Source organism: Thunnus thynnus, chromosome 17, assembly GCF_963924715.1.
Source record: "Thunnus thynnus chromosome 17, fThuThy2.1, whole genome shotgun sequence".
Taxonomy (NCBI): Eukaryota; Metazoa; Chordata; class Actinopteri; order Scombriformes; family Scombridae; genus Thunnus; species Thunnus thynnus.
This window is the reverse complement of record NC_089533.1, coordinates 28,165,111-28,184,006: the sequence shown is the minus strand read 5'-3', so window position 1 is coordinate 28,184,006 and position 18,896 is coordinate 28,165,111. Positions and strand designations below refer to the sequence as shown.

The window sequence follows — 18,896 nt, the reverse complement described above, 5'->3', positions numbered from 1 at the left end:
TCCTGCTGCCAAAGAATGATGGGATGGATGCCTGGGTTTCGGCTCCGAGCATTTTGCTCCACCTGGGCATCACTAGGGTGCAAAAAGAAATATTGATTGATAAAAGCCTCTTTCCCCAGCGACAGACGGTATACAGTACACATTTCAGTTGGTTTTATGACACAAAGCATGGAGTATCTGTACAAGTATCCAACTGTGACGCAGAAATGTCATGATGATGGGGAGAAACATCAAGCACATACATATTATGCATGCATATACATAGAGATAGACACCATCAAGATAGACACCAGCCTGTTGGTGCAGGATCAGATCACAAACCTGAAGTTATGAGCCGCGGGGTTCAGTGCTTTCTTCTGGATGTCCTTGTACACTGGAGACTTGAGGTAACGGAAGAAAGTGTCCTGCACAAATGAGAGCACACAAGACTGCTGGTGACCTCAGCTTCACTAAGCGCCTTTAAGAATTAGTCTCATGCCCCCCTCAGACACTTTTAAGATTGTGTTTTGTGCCTGTGTCAGTTATTGTATATCTTACAGATGAGCCACACCTCTACAGTGCTGCTGTTGGTTGAAAACTACAGTATTTTGTTGGTGCAGAGGTTTACATGTCTGTCTAAACCCTTCCCAGACCTTCCTGCAACAGATATATGCAGTAACTTCAATGGATACTATAGGAAATACTACATTTAAACTACAAGATATTTTAGAAAACGGTCATATTATAGTATATATATTCAGACGGTGACAAATTAAAGGAGAAACTGGTACAGGCCTGAATGCTTGACCCCTACAGTGAGGGGATCTGGTGGCTCTGTTTTGCTGTGGGGAGCATTTTGCTGGCAGTAAACAAGCTAATGAGAGCAGAGAACCCACAGAAACACAGCATGAAAAGGTGCTGTGATTAATCATCATAATAAATACTGGAATAATAACACTGCTTTGCTTGGGATTGACGTTATCATACAAGGATTTGAGCAAGAGGTTTCAGCAGATCCTAATTCATTACTGACATATTGATGCTGATCACCAACCCTAACAGATGAATTGTAGTCTTTGTATATTTGCATTGCTGAGTGTCTACCAACATTCAAGTGATGTAAATTTCATCATCTACTCATGTGCTTACCCCTCTGTATGTAACTACAAGTATATAAGCACTGTATATCAGGGACTATACAACACACAGACACACCTTTTTCATCAGCAAGAAGACGTGTGTCTGTGCAGCTTCCAGCACGTAGCGGTGAGGATGCTCCAGGCCTTTCACTGTCAGACCCATCGTCCTGCCATCAATGTTGATCCAGCGTGGCGCGCCAGGAGCCAGGAAGGTCCTGAACACAAAGAGCATGCCAAAGTCAAAGTCAAAGGACAGTTGAGATGTACTCTGCTTTGAAATATAACTATCTTGAAACAACATAGATCCTGTCTTCAGACTTTTTTTCTTTGTTTGATTTTTTTTTGTGGGAATCAGACAAACACATGACATTTGCTTTCATAGAAAGGTTAAATTTCCCATGAAAACAGGTTGATCACCAGTGTTCCTTAAAGGATAGTTTAATAGTTTTTCAAGTCAGGTGTCCATATGAACAGTGAAAGAGGTTTTCCTCGCTGTAATCATTCCTCCTGTTCATACTGGCTATTAAAAGATCCCCTTCAAATGTGCTTCAATGTAAGTGATGGAGGCCAAAATCCACAGTGTGTCCACACAGTCATTTAGTGCAAAATGAAGCTTCATATTAGGTTCAGAAAAACTTTTAAATACATTTTTGCACAGAAAGAGGACTGTGGATTTTGTCCCCCATCACTTCCATTGTAAGTGCATTATGAAGGGATCTTCTAATGGTCAGTATGAACAGGAGGAATGATTACAGCAAGAAAAACATGTTTCAATGTTCATTTGGGCTCCTGACTGTTGTTTTAGACTGAATGAGCACAATCAACAAAGTGTATGTAGATTATTTAGACAGATATACAGTATATTACTGTATGCATATAGTTCAATTGGAGGTCTATTATACACACACAGAGTCCAACAGTCCAATTTGTCTTACTTGAAGATGGTCTCAGCTTTTGTTGACATGGAAGATGCAGAGCCCAACTTGAGTTCCTCAGCTGCTTCCCAAAAAGCCAAGTTTTCCCCTGGAATACACACACACACACACACACACACACACACACACACACACACACACACACAGGAGAGATAGCGAGACATACACACATATACACACATACATTAATTGTAGTCTTTTCATACCCTGGCTGTGTCCCCAGAATTAGTTGTTATATCAGTTTGCAGAACAATGTGTCCTGCCAATGTTGTTGTAGTGAGAGCATGAAACCATCTCATCCATCCAAGGAAGCATTTAGAACACCCCAGCTACTACCTTGGACCCCCTGAAGAGCTGCTCATATCTAATTGGCAGAAGGCATGTCCAACACATTGCCCCAAGTAATGCTAAAAGGTAAACCACAAGGATGAGTGGAAATAGACTGTAAAATATATGATCAAAGATCTTTTATTACTGCCAGGAGCAACACGTTCTGCTTCAGTGACTCATGAGGCTCATGCAAAGATTCAAACAGGTAAAGAGCTTAAATATGTAAGTGCAACAGTTCATGTACTGATTAATGCCTCAGTACAAACATCAGAAACATTCAACAAAATATCCTGCAGCAACGCACAAAAGAAATAAATAAATGAGAAGAGGAAAAAACATAGAAAATAACTAAAATTTTAAAAATCTATCCAAAACAAGAGGTGAGGGTCCCAGAGAAAGATGCTTGTGCTGACACACACCACCCTTCAGCCACATCAGGAATGCTCAGTCAGGTTCAAAACAAGAGATACATGATCCAAACTAAAACTACGTTTAAGGAAATCTGGCAACGTACCGCTGAACTCCTTCTTGAGGAAAATCTTGAAGTCGTCCCGGCCTCGCAGGTCGCTCAGCAGCTCGAACAGGCTGAAGGACCAGCGCTCCACTCGCATTTTAGTAGGGACGTCAACTCTGACACAAGCACAGACTGTGTCACTCACTGCTGATACATGACTGTGGCTTTTAAATAGTATTTACACTGACCTTATACAGACAGCTTGGAATACAGCTATATGAAACATTTACTATACAGACCCATCTGTATGGAGTTATGTTTGTGTCATTTGTGTCTCAAATTAAGACTACAATTCCCATAAACCCCCTCCATCCTCTTTCCCTTTCCCTGCAGGGGATAAACTTGTTGGAATGAATTTTCCCATCTCTCCACCTGAGGCTTGACAGTTTCTCAGTGCTGGTTTTGTTTGATTACAGTAATGACACCAATATCTCAGTGTTGATTTGAGGTTGATACCTTTAAGTGCCTTTATGATGAAGATGCTTATGACACACAGTGGTAATTTGCCAGCCCTCACCTTCTCATATTGAGATTCCAGTATTCGTCATTGTCTGTTTGCCAGGGGTTGCTGGGTAGACAGGGAGCCAGGAATGGGTCGTGGTTTTTGTAGGTTGTGGTATACTTGACCAGTCTGCAGAGATAGAACTATCATGAGCCCAAGAACTATTTGGACCACATGTTTCCACAGAAGAGTCTATGTCAGTGATCCAAACTGGTCCAGACAGTATTTTGTTTGACACTAATCAAACAATCCTGTTAATGAGATGATTTTCTTACAGTTAGGATATACAGTACATATAACATCTCATTGTTGTGAGGTAGTTTGCATGTAATCACAAGACGGTAAGAAAGGTAAGAAAAACTTCAAAATGAATTTTAAGCTCTGGTAAGATTCTCATATAGATAAGATACCAGAAGAACTTACGCTCCAAGGGACACACTAGACTTGACCTTTGACCTCATGATGGCTTGTTGATAGAAAATGTTCTAGAATAAAAGAGGGACACAATTACAAAAGTTTCAGAAATTGTAGAATATTAAACTGACCGCATGAGAAAAAGTCCTTCAAACTATTTTGAAAGAAGACAGTTTACAGCTTTAGAACATCAGCAGTGAGCTGGGAGGACATTTAGGGATTCAGTGGATGCTTTATTAAAATCAGATAGACCAGCATGTGTGTTATTCAAACGTCACAACTATGACTTACCATGCGTCTGTACTGGTCGAAGGAGATTTTCTAAAAGGCAAGAAGAAAAATGTCTGTTTTCATGGGAACAATGTTAGGTGCACTCACTGTAAGCACATCTAGAACTACAAGAGAAACTACACTACACATCTAAAGAAAGCAACTACTGTTGAAAGACAAACAGAAGGTGGACAATAACAAACAACCAGTGGTGGAAAGTAACCAAGTACATTTACTCAAGTACTGTACTTAAGTACAACTCTGAGGTACTTGTACTTTATTTGAGTGAGGGAAATATTGTACTTTCTACTCCACTACATTTATTTGACAGCTTTAGTTACTTTTCAGATGAAGATCTGACTCAATGGATAATATAACAAGCTTTTAAAATACAACACATTGTTAAAGATGAAACCGGTTGTTAACAACTTTTTTGGCTTTTGACAACATAGTGCTTTTTCCCTCTAAACTTCTTACATGTTGTCATTTCAATAAATGATCAAATGATCCAATATTTCACCAGAAATCAAAGATTAGAAGAAAAGTCCAAAACTGAAAACAGATTTGTGTATCAGAACTTTGTTTTTTCTTCTTTCCTCTCCCATTAATCATCTCACCACCCCTCAGATTTATCTGCTGACCCTTTGGAGGGGCCCGACCCCTAGGTTGGGAACCACTGGACTAAACTAGCTAACTGTATATAAAGTAGTTGAAAGTAGCTCCACCTCCAGCTGCTACAACAGTAACATGCTGCTCTAACACTGATGCTTCACTATTAATAATCTAATGATGTCATATATGATAATATATCAGTCAGAGGGACCAAACCACTACTTTTACTGCAATACTTTAACTACATCAAGCTCATAATACTTATGTACTTTTACTTAAAGGTACACTATGCAGGGTTTGACAGTTGGTGTTTGTAAACATGCAGCATTCAAAGTTGGCCTCTCCTCCCTGACTCAATGAGCAAGCGAGAGAGAGAGAGAGAGCAGCAGCGAACTAGACCTGTGTGCTGTTTGCTGAAGAGAGTGTACAAACACGCTAATATAATGATCATGAGCACAGCCGTCGTTTCTTGCAGCAACATTGAAATGAAACATTGAAATGCTGTCGAAAATTCTTGACTACCTTCTGCAGAATCAAGTAAGGCAGTAAAGCTTCTTGATAACAGCTGTGTTGGAGCAGGAAAAGATCTAAACCGCTCTTTTGTTTATACATGTATTATTTGTTTTTTTCATATTCAATTGGTAATCAAAAATGAAAAACAATTAGTTATTTCATCATTCATTAGTAACAGCAGAAGCATCAGTAACTCGGTCTCTTACACACTGAACGCCAATTAAACCTCTCACACACTAATTTACTCTTTCTCGCTCTTGTATCACCGTTTCCTCTCGCAATTTCATTCGTATTTTGTCTGGTTTGGCACCTCACAATCCATGACACAGAGACAGAGAGCAGAGCGGAGCAGAGGAGAGAGACGGAGACAATGATGTAACCTAGTCGCTGACCTCACACCCTGCATGCTGTTATTCGCTACACGTTATTCGCTATGAGTTGTTTTTTTAGGAAAATCCTGCATAGTATACCTTTACCTTCCACCACTGCAAACAACATAGAACTCACTAAACAGTCCCTCCAGGCTAGAGGATACTTGTTCTAACTGCTTGAAAATAATGCAGCTGATTTTAGGACTTTCTGGAGGGACTGAACACAATTTCAGAGGAGTGTAGTTTACACACAGAAGTGTAACAACACTACAGAATACTATATATTATCCCTTTACACTCCCATCTTCATCAGAGCAAGAAGATCTGTTTGAAAAGAAAAGAAATAGACAAGACAAAAATACAATTAATTAAATACGCCCTCCTTAGATGGTGTTCTAATGTTTGTAGTGTCTGATTATCTTCATCCTGTACATTGTAAAGAAAAACCAAAACATTTGTCTTTCAATATCGCCGCAAAATGATGCAAGAGTAGCAGAGCAGCAGTGGAGCACTTAGCTCATACAATTCAAGACACCGTGACTGTGTTAGAGCCCCACTAATACTCCCAAATTACAGTTTTGAAACTCAACATAATTCTCTGCATCTTTTTATGTTAAAAACAATATAATTGACTCATAAATATATCTTTGCATCCTGGATATTTCTCACAGAAATATAATCTGAATCTTTTGCTTCCATGATCTGTTCTTTTACACACTCACATACAAATGTCTCCAAAGCAAAAAGGAAAAGATGTTGTCAAGAGTCTGCAAAGCTGCCATCAAAGCAAAAGGTGGCTACTTTGAGGAATCTCAAATATGAAACGCATCACTTTTTTGTTTACTACATTATTCAATATGTGTTATTTTATAGTTTTGATGTCTTCCATATTGTTCTACAATGTAGAAAATGGTAAAAATAAAGAAAAACCCTTGAATCTATATTGCTTAAGAAGGTTTTTTTTGACTGAACTTGCTCTACATGTGAACTAACACACAATGGAAAAAACATAAAAGAATAATTGAAATATGAAATTTAGGAGGTAAGATGTAGGACAGAAGGAATTGATGTTTGAGGTCACATGGTAAAGCCTTTTATAATAACAAAACTAAATAATACCCAGGACAGAGAACAGATAAAATGAGGATGCATTAAATAATGGTGGCCTCATGGGAATCCCCACCATTCACTGGGAGAATAATATGTGTCATGTAGACATCCAGACAACACGAGAATGTGCTCCGGCATATACTGTATCAATTAAAAGTAACTAGATTTGTAAAATTGTTCTCTTCAAGTTCATACGCAAGTAACACAAGATTCAACTTAAGCTTTCCTGGATATGATAAGTACCTTAAATCTTAATTACTGCTCCTGAGAAAGAGCAAGCAGCACGTTTACCAAACCTCTTCCAACAACAAGCTCCACTGTTTCACATTTAACTAGAGCTGCAATGTTTAGTAGATTAATTGATTAGTTGCTAACTATTACCTAAATGAATAACCAACTATTTTGATAATCAGTTAATAACTTTGAGTCTTTACTCTGATTCCAGCTTCTCAAATGTGAATATTTTTCTAGTTTCTGTGGGGAGGGGAGGGAGGGCAGGGAAGGCGAGGAGAGGAGAGAGGCAGAGGTGTTAGCCTCTAAGTGGATATGTTTATAGAGATCAGCCCTGCAGAACTACTCTCCCTGTTAAGCTCCTGTAAGTTTCTTAAAAGACCAGCTGACCTCAATCTCTCTGCCACGTGTGTGTGTGTGTGTGTGTGTGTGTGTGTGTGTGTGTGTGTGTGTGTGTACAGACCTGTTACCTCATCTGTGTTGGGATCAATAAGACGCTCTGGACCGCAGTCCATAGCGCTGTGAGTACGACGCTGGACACACAGGAGAGGTTTATGATGAATATATAGTAAGTATAATATAATATAAGTATAAGTATAATCATGACACACAGAGTCACACACATACTGACCGGTGGCCTGTTCACTATCCAGTAAGCCCTCTCCTGGCAGTCAAACACCACACGATCTGGCTTCTTCCTCTCCTTACCAGCCCTGACACACACAAAGAAAACACACACACAAAAATAATAGGGAAGCCGGGTGTTATAGTGGAACTCATTTTACAAAACCTAACCTTTCAAAATGCCTATATAAATTATTTAATGATTTAAATATTAATGTTGCCAGTTTTAGACCTTATTTTGCCAAAGCTCTGTACAGTACTTGTGCTTTTGTTAAATGAAAGTATTGTTTTGGTATTGGTACCAATTGTACAATCACTAGGATGGAAAATTTGAAAGAAAACACAGTCCTGCTCAGGTTTGATTTGGTCTGGGGTTTGGGTATAGTGGTCTAAAGCTGGAGGAATAGTTGTTTGTTAAGGGTTTTACCGAGTAGATACAAAGAAGAGACCGCAAAAACTGTTGGTCTGCTCTGCCTGCTTGTGTTTCAGATGTCGGGATTGATTGTTGATAGTGAAGACAACATGAAGGACAGGTTCAGTTTTCTTCTGTTCAGTAACACACATCCAGTAAAAGCATCATCGAGGCAAACATAGTAGTATTTGCACTCTAGTTTAGAACAAGTCTTTAACACAGAATCTTCAAACTGAACAAAACACTATAATCAATAACCATTATCAATAACTGAATCAGTAACATTTTTAGCAGTAGCATTAATATAATAACTCTGTTGCAAATACTGTAGCTATTAATCATACAAATGGTGCTTGTACACATCTAGATGTGAACATACTACTGGTGAACTGGAGACAGTCAGAATCAGCATCAAACATTGAAGCGGTATGAAAGGTGACATGTTCACTTAGCTTAATAAGAAGAGAACCTAAACTGAACAAATCAATTGGAATCAGTGTTTTGTAATTTCCACCTCTAGTCTCCTATTCAGCAATGAGACAAAGCAAAATAAACGTTTCCTGGATGTAACTCCACTTTTGTGTGTAGCTTTCTGTCACTCTATACCAGAAAGTGAATGAAGTCATCTGTCTAGTGTTGTTATGGTGAAGTCTAACACTGAACTGTAAATCAAAACCTAAACCTTCCCAGGTATCCATGGTGAGCCTGCTGTTAAACCCTCTGGCTCAAGTAAAAAATCCAGTTTAAGATGCATATCATGTCATTGCAACATCCCCTGCTCTATTCCAGTTTGTTGAATGTCACCCCTCCTCTCTCTTTTCCTATATCAGCTGTCTATCTTCACTGACTAGAAAAAGGTCAAGTTCAACACCACGCTGGAAGGGTTTCACCTACTTGTACTGCTCGGTGGCCTGCATCACGATAAAGTCCCACTTGTGGTTCAGCCATTCATGGAGGTGGTTGTAATGTGCCTGTTTAAAAGACAAATACAGTGACATCATGGAGCACTCCTCATCTATTCATGGAGCACACAACAGACATTAAGAGGGAAATGGGATAGGAACAACTGGATTCCAAAGGAAACACAGAACCTTTAAGTTTCATGTTCAGTCATCATGACATGTAGTGGTAAAGGCCATTGTATGAAATATTTGTAGCTAAAGTGGCTCCACTTATTGCAACACACATTAAAGGGGCACTCCACCACTTTTACACATCGAGATTTCTGCAGAAGCTTTTGTCCAGTGTGAAAAAATGACTGTAATGATGTCATTGTGATGTAATCGTGGTTATCTCAGCTTGGAGATTACACATTTTACAGAAAGTCCGGGTTACAAACTGGAGATGTGAAGTTTGAATGACACAGGGTTTTAGCAGGCAGGCTCATCAGAGACTCTATTGAGTTGCATTATGGGAAGTGTAGGAGCAGTGTTTTTGGTGCTTGTACAAAATTTAAATAAATAAATAAAAATAAAAATGTGTGCAGTTCCACATTTTATGAAACTTTAACAAAAATAAATTAATGAATTATAATCATAACAATTATTAAAGTCATATATTTTGATAAGTAAGGAAACTTAAAATATAAATATTTTCATGTACATTATTGATTGTCAATTTGTACTGATTTCATAGAGCTCAAAAAAGTTACTGTGTTCCAAGTAGGTTTTAAGTTTCAGTGGTTTTCTTACTGTGCTAAATTACCTCCACATATCCATATCTCCACTTTTTATTCTCTTTATATAAATCTGCCTCCATATTATTCCACTATCTATATAAATTTGACATTTATTGCCACTCTTTCCATCAGACTTGGGATAAAACATAAATAACAAACTGCTCTGCACCAGTATAAAAGCTTCTTTCCATGGTTTTATTATAGCAGCCAGTAATGTTCCCCACATTTCTTCCAACTTCACTACTGATGTTTTGGAACAATTAAAAGGTAAACAGCAGGCAGAATATTGGGGATATAGGGAGCATTATTGGCTGCTATAACAAATTCAATTAGTTAATTTTTTCAGATGATTGTTCTTGGGGATCCTGCTGTCTTCTTTGATCCCACAAGCATATTTAGAACCTGTTTTTGGCCAAATGCTCGCTGCTACATTGTGTATAATGTGTCTGCATCCACACTCAACATGTTTCAGCAAAAACAAAACTTTTTTTCTATACTTCTATATGTACCTGTTCATAGGGTTCCAGCATGCCTTTCTTGCGGATGTTCCTCTTTGCCAGATAAATGGCTACAACCAGAGAAAAACAAAATCATTAGTAATCACATAATCACACAATCATTTTTTTCACACACACTACAAAAATATTTGAAAGCCTTGATGTGGAAACTACTAGCTTAGCTCTGTCAAAATCAAAAAATACACCTTCCTTCAAGTCAAACTCAAACTGTCTGATTTACATGTTTTATCTTGTTATCTAAAAGGCTAATCACAAGTTCATCCAAGAATCAGGAATTATTTGTTTAAAGTTATGATCAAGTGAAAACCTACATGACTTTTGAGATGCTGCATGCAATCACTGAAATAGTTCTACATTATGTATTTGCATGTAACAGCATGTAAATGAGTTTTAAATGATTTTTAAAACATTTGATGGCACTTGGCTGCTTCCAGCCATTGTGCTATGCTAGGCTGAACACATCCTGGATGTGTGTATTTCTGTACTGGATGCAAATATGATAGCAACATTCTGCTTTTGCTCAGTGACAGTTGAGCAGTAGCTGCTGATACTTCCTGTCCAGATTAATCAAGATGGCAACAATGGCAGTTGGGGGGGTCAGTGACTGAAGCCCAGCCATCCCATTGATCACCACACACAACAATTCCTGCATGTTTGATTAGTTTATGGTGAGACAGAAGGTTTTTGCATGTCTGTGCATGTCAACATAGAGTATTTTTGTTGAACTACTTTCTTTGAAAAATTTGTCACTATTACTATATATTCTTCTCACAAAACTATATGATATATGACATACAGTACTGTACCCACCATAGTCAGCGTCCTCTGCAAACCATTTCTGTGTAGGCCAGAAGTATGGGGTCTAAAGAGGTTGAGATTGGGGAGACAGTATTAGTGATGTTCTTTCAATGTCTACACATGAACAACAGTGGCAGTAACACAGTCAAGAGGTATTGTTTTGATGAGTCTACAACAAGGATTTGTCCACTTTGCTCACACTCAATGAAAACAGATGAACACTTGATTGAATGTGCCATACACAACAATTAGCTCAGTGGAGCTAATTGTTGAGATTAGTTTAATTTGTTGTGCAGGATCTTCTTATGGATCAGATATGATGCATATCAGATCAAACCTTTCCACTAGCAAATGTTTGTTTTCACACCTTTTCATACATCTGTATGAGGTTCAATAAATCACATATAAACATCAGTTGAGTTTTGCATGACAGGGGCTTATTATTATTTTGTCATAAGCTGATTATTCAGAATTATATTATTTATATATAATACAATGAATTACATAATTTGATGAAAAGTTGTATTTTGATGTTTTATAAATGAGCTTCTAGACCAATGAGGCAAAATTCAAGCAAAATTTCCTGCAATCAGGGCGCTTTAACACAATCTGTCTATCTCTGTAGAGGGGGAATCCTCTCTAAATTCTGTTTCCCTGTGATGTTAAAGTGTGACATTGATTCCACCAAGGCGGCAAAGAAGAAATGAGGATTTTGTTTTACCTGGAAGCGATAGAGGCTGGCGTCATTGCACATGACCAGCTTCTTGTGGTTCTGCAGGGGGTAGATGTAGCCATAGGCCACTAACATGGTGCCAAAGGCCTGACCCTCTGTAACACAGAAGCAGAGCAGGAGGAAATGAATGGATGAGGCCGTAAAGAACATATGGATATGTCTTTTTTTCTTCAATAACTGACATGTATGGAATTGTCAGCAGTCTTTAGATTTTTATAGTTCACTACCTTCTGCAGTGATATTCATCTTGTTGACAATCCATGCGATGATGTCCTTACCTGTGTGGAAACACAAGTTAATGAAATAGATACTAGGCTTAAAAAAAATTATGATGATGATTTTTTACTGATATGAGTTTTAATGAATCCACTGAAACAAAAATGGTTCCCAATCTAGTTCCTTATTCAACCCCCCCAGACTTAAAGGATAGGTACACAGGGTCCATATGAACAGTGAAAGTGGTTTTCCTAAGCTCCTGCACATACTGGCTATTAAAATATCCCCTTTAAATGTGCTTTCACTGTAAGTGATGGAGGCCAAAATCCACAGGGTGTCCACACAGTTATTTTGTGCAAAAATGCATTTAAAAGTTGACCTGAGTGTTGTTTCTGAGTGTGTTTCCCTGTTGAGCTGTGGTGGAAGTATAGTAACAAAAAGAGAGACTTTGGCACTAAAAAGACTGTAATGTTGAAAGATATCTACTTGATTTGACTCATTTGGACGCTGAAGCTTCATATTAGCTTTGGATGAACTTTTAAATACATTTTTGCACAGAAGGAGGACTGTGGATTTTGTGCACTTACAATGTAAGTGCATTATGAAGGGATCTTCTAATGGTCAGTATGAACAGGAGGAATGATTACAGCAAGACAAACATGTTTCATTATTCATTTGGGCTCCTGACTGTTGTTTTTAAGACTTCAAAAATTGTGAACCTGTCCTTTAAAGGTGTATTCTTTTGATTTAGTATTGCACTACTGCTGCATAAAGTTAGAAGACTTACAAGAGACAGATTAAATAAGGATGATCAAAATCGATGCAGCGAGGCCCAGATATCCTGACTTTTAGTGATTTCTATGGGTCAAGCTCCAAAAATGTTGACTCCTACACTTTCTATAATGCAGCTCTGTAGCATCATCCACTGGATCCTCCCTGCCTGGTAAATGTCCTTTAACACCCACAGTAACACAGACTGGCGGTTATAAACTGGTAGTCTCCAAGCTGAGATAACCAAATGACATCATCAGAGTTATTTTCTCAGATCTGAAACACCTCCTCCAGAGCCACAGAAGATATTATGTAAGTGTTTTCAGACTTCATGTGTAAAATCGGTTTGAGTGTCCCTTTGGAGTTCCAGAATCCAGTATAAAGTGTGCTGCACCTGAATAAATCTCTCTCTCTTGTTTTAAATGATATTATGTTCTGATATTCTTAATCGGTGTTCTATTGTTGTTTCTTATCCTTTTCCACATGGAAATGTTAAAAAAATAAATCATGTCTTTGTGTTAAATGAACTCACCTCACTTCAATTTTTGTCACTTTTATTTAGTTTGTTTGGTTGTATTATTACATTGGACACAAGCTTTGCATTTACTGTATAATTTTCAATTTGTCCCTTACATTATTTCCTGTTGAATATTATTATTTGTTTTATCTCATACTGTTTTTTTTTCATCTTTTAGTAAAACTTGCCAGTGTCAAAAACTTTTGTGTATTTTGTTATTAACAAAATTGCTTTAGCCCAGCCATGGATTACCTCTGACATAGGTCCTCACTTGTTCTATCTCAGCTTTCATTTAAAAGTGAACTCTGTAACATCAAATCCCCAGGGATTATAGAGGGATCAATAACAGCAAAGCAGCAGCCAGCAGACGTGACAATATAAATGAATAACTAAAGGTAACAGTCATACTCTGTAATTCAGACAGCTTGACTTCTGTTGTACCTTATCATTTTGTAAATGGTTACTCACAGCAGCAGGTGCTTATAATCAGGCCACCTTAGTTGACATGGTGGGTTGGGCTCATGTGGCCATGCTGACCTTTCCCTCACTGGTCTTAGACCGGATTAAAAAGCCACTTTGGCTCCTAAAGCACCGGCCAGATCTCATCCAATTGGGGGCTGCCTTATTTAGCTGTGTTAGCAGCTTAGACAGCCAAGACAGCCTGTCACTGTCTACACTCTGTGCTTTTAATAATGCAATGACAAAATGTGGCACTGCTCGAGTGAATTTATTCCTGAGTTTTTGTGCTTGAACAGTAAATGCACCTTTGGTGCATTGGTCTAGGAACTGACAGTAACATTTAACCAGACCTAATATTAAGCATCAGTAAACAGGGCCATAAAAAGGGATATTTATTCTCCTTGTTCTATTTAAAAGTACTGCAGTGAGGTAGCATTTTGAATCAGCCTGGGCATGAAAACAAATAAGTGCCATAATCAATATATGTGGAAATAAAAGTATAGGTAAAATACTTATCAAAATCTGAAATATAAGAAGAGAGAACATTATCTTAGATGTAAAGTTGATAAAAACACGATTGATGTATCCTTTGTTTGCAACTTTCCAAACTGAAAGCAGCATACATTTCAGGGGCAAGCTGAAAACATGACACATATTATCACCTTATAAAGTTGCATTTGGAGTTGTGTCTGTTTCCTCCTGGTAAATGTAATTCCAATATTCACTTTCCTTTTAGCTCTGGTTTGGTCTCAACCAACCAACCCCTGAGAAAAATATTCTTTTTGGCTGCTAAATGCTCTACTATGTTTACCAGCTAGCCGCTAACTGTGTCTTTCTGCTGTTTATTGTTGAGAAGATAGTGTACAGTGGGTTTATTAGAGTTTTTCTCTGAAAATAGCTGCTTGCTACTGCAGGAAACAATGCTGGTAAGAGTGGAGTTTCTGGGCCAGAAAACCAAAGCAATGAGCGAAAAAAGGCAAAACAAGGTTCTGTAGAGCTGAGGAGAACTGCATAGTTGATGATCATTCTCAAACATCACCTTTCACATTACACATAGCCTTTGTTAACATAGAAGTGTTGATCAGTGCAGCTTTACAGATTTTGCTAAAACACCCAATGCTCAAAATATTCTCTCCTTCTCAGTATTTTAGAATTATACACAGTTGGGCTTGGTGGAAATTTGGGGATTTGGAGCTTACCTTTTAAATTAGGAACAAATTAATAGACTTCAAAGAACCAGTGCATAGGATTTAGTGGCATCTAGCCGTGAGGTTGCAGATTGCAACCAAGTGAATACTCTTCCTCAAACCCTTCCCTTTCAAGCATGTAGGAGAACCCATGGTGAAGCTCGCAAAAAAGGAAAAAGCCTACTTTAGAGCCACTGTTTTGTTTGTCCATTCTGGGCTACTGTAGAAACATGGCAGTACAAAATGGCGGCCTTCATGGGGGAGGACCCGCTCCCTATGTAGATATAAAAGGCTCATTCTAAGGTCATGAAAACACAACAATTTTTATTTTCAGGTGATTACACCCTAATTAAAATATACTTATGAATATTATATTCCATTTCTGCCAAGTCTGTTCTGCTTGATGCCACTAAATTCTACACACTGCACCTTTAAGACCAGTTTAAAAACTAAAATCATAAATAAAGTTAGCAAAATGTGTTACTAGAGCTGATAGCATGCAGATTGCATCACCCTTTTCTGGATTCTTCTGAGAAACCTGTAATTACCTGGGACAAATATGTTATACATGTACTTTAAACAATTAATTAATTTTAGGCCTTGAAGGCATAGTTCTGAGAAATGTGCTTATTTGCTTTCTTGCCAAGAGTTAGATGAGAAGATTGGTGCACTCTTATGTTTGATATGAACTGAACTTTAGACATACTGGTAGGTGGATTTTGTTACCATTAGACAGAGCCAGGTTAGCTGTTTCCCCCTGTTTCCAGTCTTCATGCTAAGCTAAGCTAACTGGCTGCTAGCTGTAGCTTTATATCTAAAAAACAGATATGAGAGTCAATCTTCTTATCTAACTCTCCACCAGAAGGTGAATAAATGTATTTTCCAATACGTCAAACTTGCTTTTAGAACTTTCCCAGGCTTTGTGAGTGTGTGTGTGTGTGTGTGTGTGTGTGTGTGTGTGTGTGTGTGTGTGTGTGTGTGTCTCACCAGCGATGACATGTGGGATAGTAGTGACATTGAGTTTCTGCTCTGAGCCTTTAATCCCACTTTTTGGGTCTTGCATCTCCACTACAATGGCCTCCAGCTGGAATAAAGGGAGCAATCAAGATTCACATGAACAAAAGAATACTGAGGATATTCAGACACACTGTAATAACCACTTCAGGTATACATATTCTATTCAGGAGAAGAGAGGCACCAGCCACAGAATATACACTGATGATCAGCAATAAACAGGGAGGTTTTGGGGAATTCAATCAGAGAGTGTATGTTTCAAAATATATTTTTAGACATTTTGAAGATTTTTATACTGAGGTAATATGTTATACCAAGGGAATATGTGCAGGTAGGATGAGCTAGTGGAGTCTCAGTTAATCTTGTTGCATCTATGAGAAAGATTGTAAAATATTTCAGTATGTAGCCTATGTTTAATGTGTGATTAAAATGTCATGATGTCCATTGAAAATCCAAAGTCTTATCCTTTTGGCATGTCTAAGTAATTATCAAATTATGAATCTATTGGGAGCATCAAGCCCTGGCAACAATTAGCTATTAGCCTCGATTTTTCTTCAACATACTGTATCAATTAGGCAAAAATGGTTAAATGGAAAACAAAACTTCAACAGAGACTGCTGGTCTGAGACAGGAAGTGAACCCCGGTGTTGAAAGCAAATATTTACCATCTACCATCCACCACCTCCACACCTTGACTTTATACTGTAGTAACACCATGCTGCTTCCTGTATTGGCCCTAAACATTGCCAGTCAATATAAATTGCTAATGCAGAATAGTTTCATATGAATGAAGTGGTTACACCCATCAGGAGAGTGTTTTCTCTGAAACTAGATGGGGTGAAGACAGCTTTCATATAGTAATTCACACTGTAAAACATGATTTGTCTGTCTGTTAGAGTAAATGTAGTTCTAGCATCTGATTAGGGTTATATGTACTCAAAGGTACTGGAATATTTCCATTTTATGCTACTTTATACATCTACTCTCCTACATTTCAAAAAGAAATATTGCACTTTTTACTCCTCTACATTTATCTGCCAGCTGTAGTTACTTTGCAGATTAAAATTTTACACACAAAACTTCAAAATCATCAGTTTCATTGGTTTACAGCAATGCAGGGGTAACAATTGTATAAAAAGTGTATTTACTTTTGATAATGAAATATATTTAGCAAGACAGTGAACCTCAAGTTGGTCCCAACGCTCCAAAGCTTAGTGAGCACAGCTAGGCATGACAGGCCTGTCAAGCTTTGGATTTCTCCACATGTTGAAACAGTGTGTATGGGGTTCTATTAATAGGATGTTATATCATTTTCATCACCTTTCCATCAGAAAGAGAAATGCAAAAGTGGAAGGAATGGATTAAACAGTGTGTTTAACTGATCGAACGTAAGCTGCAAATGTTAGCATGACTGGCTAACTATCTAGAATAACCTAGCCTTACTTCCACAGTAAAGGGGCTTGGCTAAATATATTATTATGTGGGGTTACAAGTTACATTAGGAAAATAACTGTTCAGGACTGGAGTATCCACTGTGTGGGAGTTTGTGTCACTGTGTGAGAGTTTAGAGTTACGTTAGCCACTTTGTTCTGCTATTTATTTGGTTTGTAGAGGTTTACATTCCACCAGCCAAACTTGTGTTGGACAGAGATATGTTTGCCAGTTATTCCTCATCCTCAAATTCTTTGCTCTTTCTCTTGTATTTAAATACTAACACTGACACATAAATCTAACTACTGTTGTGTAACTGTATTTTTCTGTAGTACGCTTTCAAACCATCTAAGGGTTATGTTAGAATGAATAACAATTTAACATTATTATAATTATTATTTTATAATACTGTTGACTTTTGGTGTGGGACATGAAACTTTAGTCTCAGTCTTTGTTTCAGAACAAATTAGCTGTAATTGTTATTGATTCTGTCCTGTCCTTTTCCTCAAAGTGTCAGTAGGTTTAAAGTTAACATCTTCATCTGAGAAAGATACCAGGTTAGGTCACGTTATGCTGCTAAACTGTACAGTAAATTAAGACTGCAATGACACCTGACAGCAGAGCAGCAAAGCTAATTGGCTTTAAGGTGGAATTAGAGATGATCTTTAACAAGCCTTTGCTTTTCTGCTGCTAAACAAATACACATGTACTTTATGAGATCTTTCATATAACTGGAAAAATTATTTAAAAAAAAATAGATTTCTAGTAATACTCAGTAGGGGAAACTTGAAATGGAAATCTTTATTTATTTATTTATTTTATTGCTCCCATGCTCCATACTTTTGAATGCAGAAAAAAAACAAAAGCCAGTCTAACGCAGAAATGATAAGTCACTTGAGAAATTAACATATATGTAATGTTTGAAATGTGTCCACATTTCTGATTGAATTCAGAATTGTTGCAAATAGTACATTACAAATAATTCCTGCAGTTTATAGGTTGTGATTAGGGTACAGAGTTAAAGCACTAAATAATGGCTATTCCTGGCAAATAATAATAATGATGATGATCACTCACCTTTTTCACGCAATGTATACGGGGCCGGAAGTGCTGTCCCCGGTTTGGACGAGCTGTTCTAATTGTCATATTTGCAGACAAATAAAAAGCAAATCAGATGTAAAAAATAAAAATAAAAATAAAAAATAGAAATCCTGGTGTGAAATATTTCAATAATAATTTGTACAGTTGCTGACAGAGGAGTGTATGCAAGCAGTAGATGTGAACACACTCCGCCTGTGAGGGGACTGTAAGACAGGATGGGAAGGATGGATTTATCCACCAATCTGCTGTGAGAAGCCTCTCCTCTCATCCCCCAGCAATTACAGGGAGAAGCCTGTCTGGGCGGTTTCAAAATCAACTTCTGTGAAGAGAGAGTCATGATCAACCCAGTGTCAGACCTGGACTGTTTGGTAGCTGTGTATGGAGGCTTAAGTGTGCCACAATCACTGAAGATGTAACAATAATAATAATCATTATAATAATTATAATAATAACTTTATTTCTTGTGGTGATGAAAAAACAACAACAATAACAATAATAATAACTTTATTTGTATAGC

At 37.7% G+C, this 18,896-nt stretch overlaps 1 protein-coding gene across 1 annotated transcript in view; it reads right to left on the bottom strand.

Moving 5' to 3' along the window:
- Positions 1-18,688, bottom strand: part of rgs9a (regulator of G protein signaling 9a) — a 19,543-nt gene extending 855 nt beyond the window's left edge. Inside the window, exons 1-17 of the mRNA XM_067615444.1 lie at positions 18,356-18,688; positions 15,821-15,917; positions 11,911-11,961; positions 11,672-11,778; positions 10,963-11,014; positions 10,144-10,202; positions 8,851-8,927; positions 7,552-7,633; positions 7,391-7,453; positions 4,105-4,134; positions 3,823-3,884; positions 3,415-3,528; positions 2,898-3,013; positions 2,054-2,141; positions 1,195-1,333; positions 322-404; positions 7-72 (exon numbers count right to left, since the gene is read on the bottom strand). Coding sequence (XP_067471545.1) covers positions 7-72; positions 322-404; positions 1,195-1,333; positions 2,054-2,141; positions 2,898-3,013; positions 3,415-3,528; positions 3,823-3,884; positions 4,105-4,134; positions 7,391-7,453; positions 7,552-7,633; positions 8,851-8,927; positions 10,144-10,202; positions 10,963-11,014; positions 11,672-11,778; positions 11,911-11,961; positions 15,821-15,917; positions 18,356-18,424 — 1,355 coding nt within the window. The 5' untranslated portion in view covers positions 18,425-18,688. The remainder of the gene's footprint in view (positions 1-6; positions 73-321; positions 405-1,194; positions 1,334-2,053; positions 2,142-2,897; positions 3,014-3,414; positions 3,529-3,822; positions 3,885-4,104; positions 4,135-7,390; positions 7,454-7,551; positions 7,634-8,850; positions 8,928-10,143; positions 10,203-10,962; positions 11,015-11,671; positions 11,779-11,910; positions 11,962-15,820; positions 15,918-18,355) is intronic.
- Between the last annotated feature and the right edge of the window lie 208 nt (positions 18,689-18,896).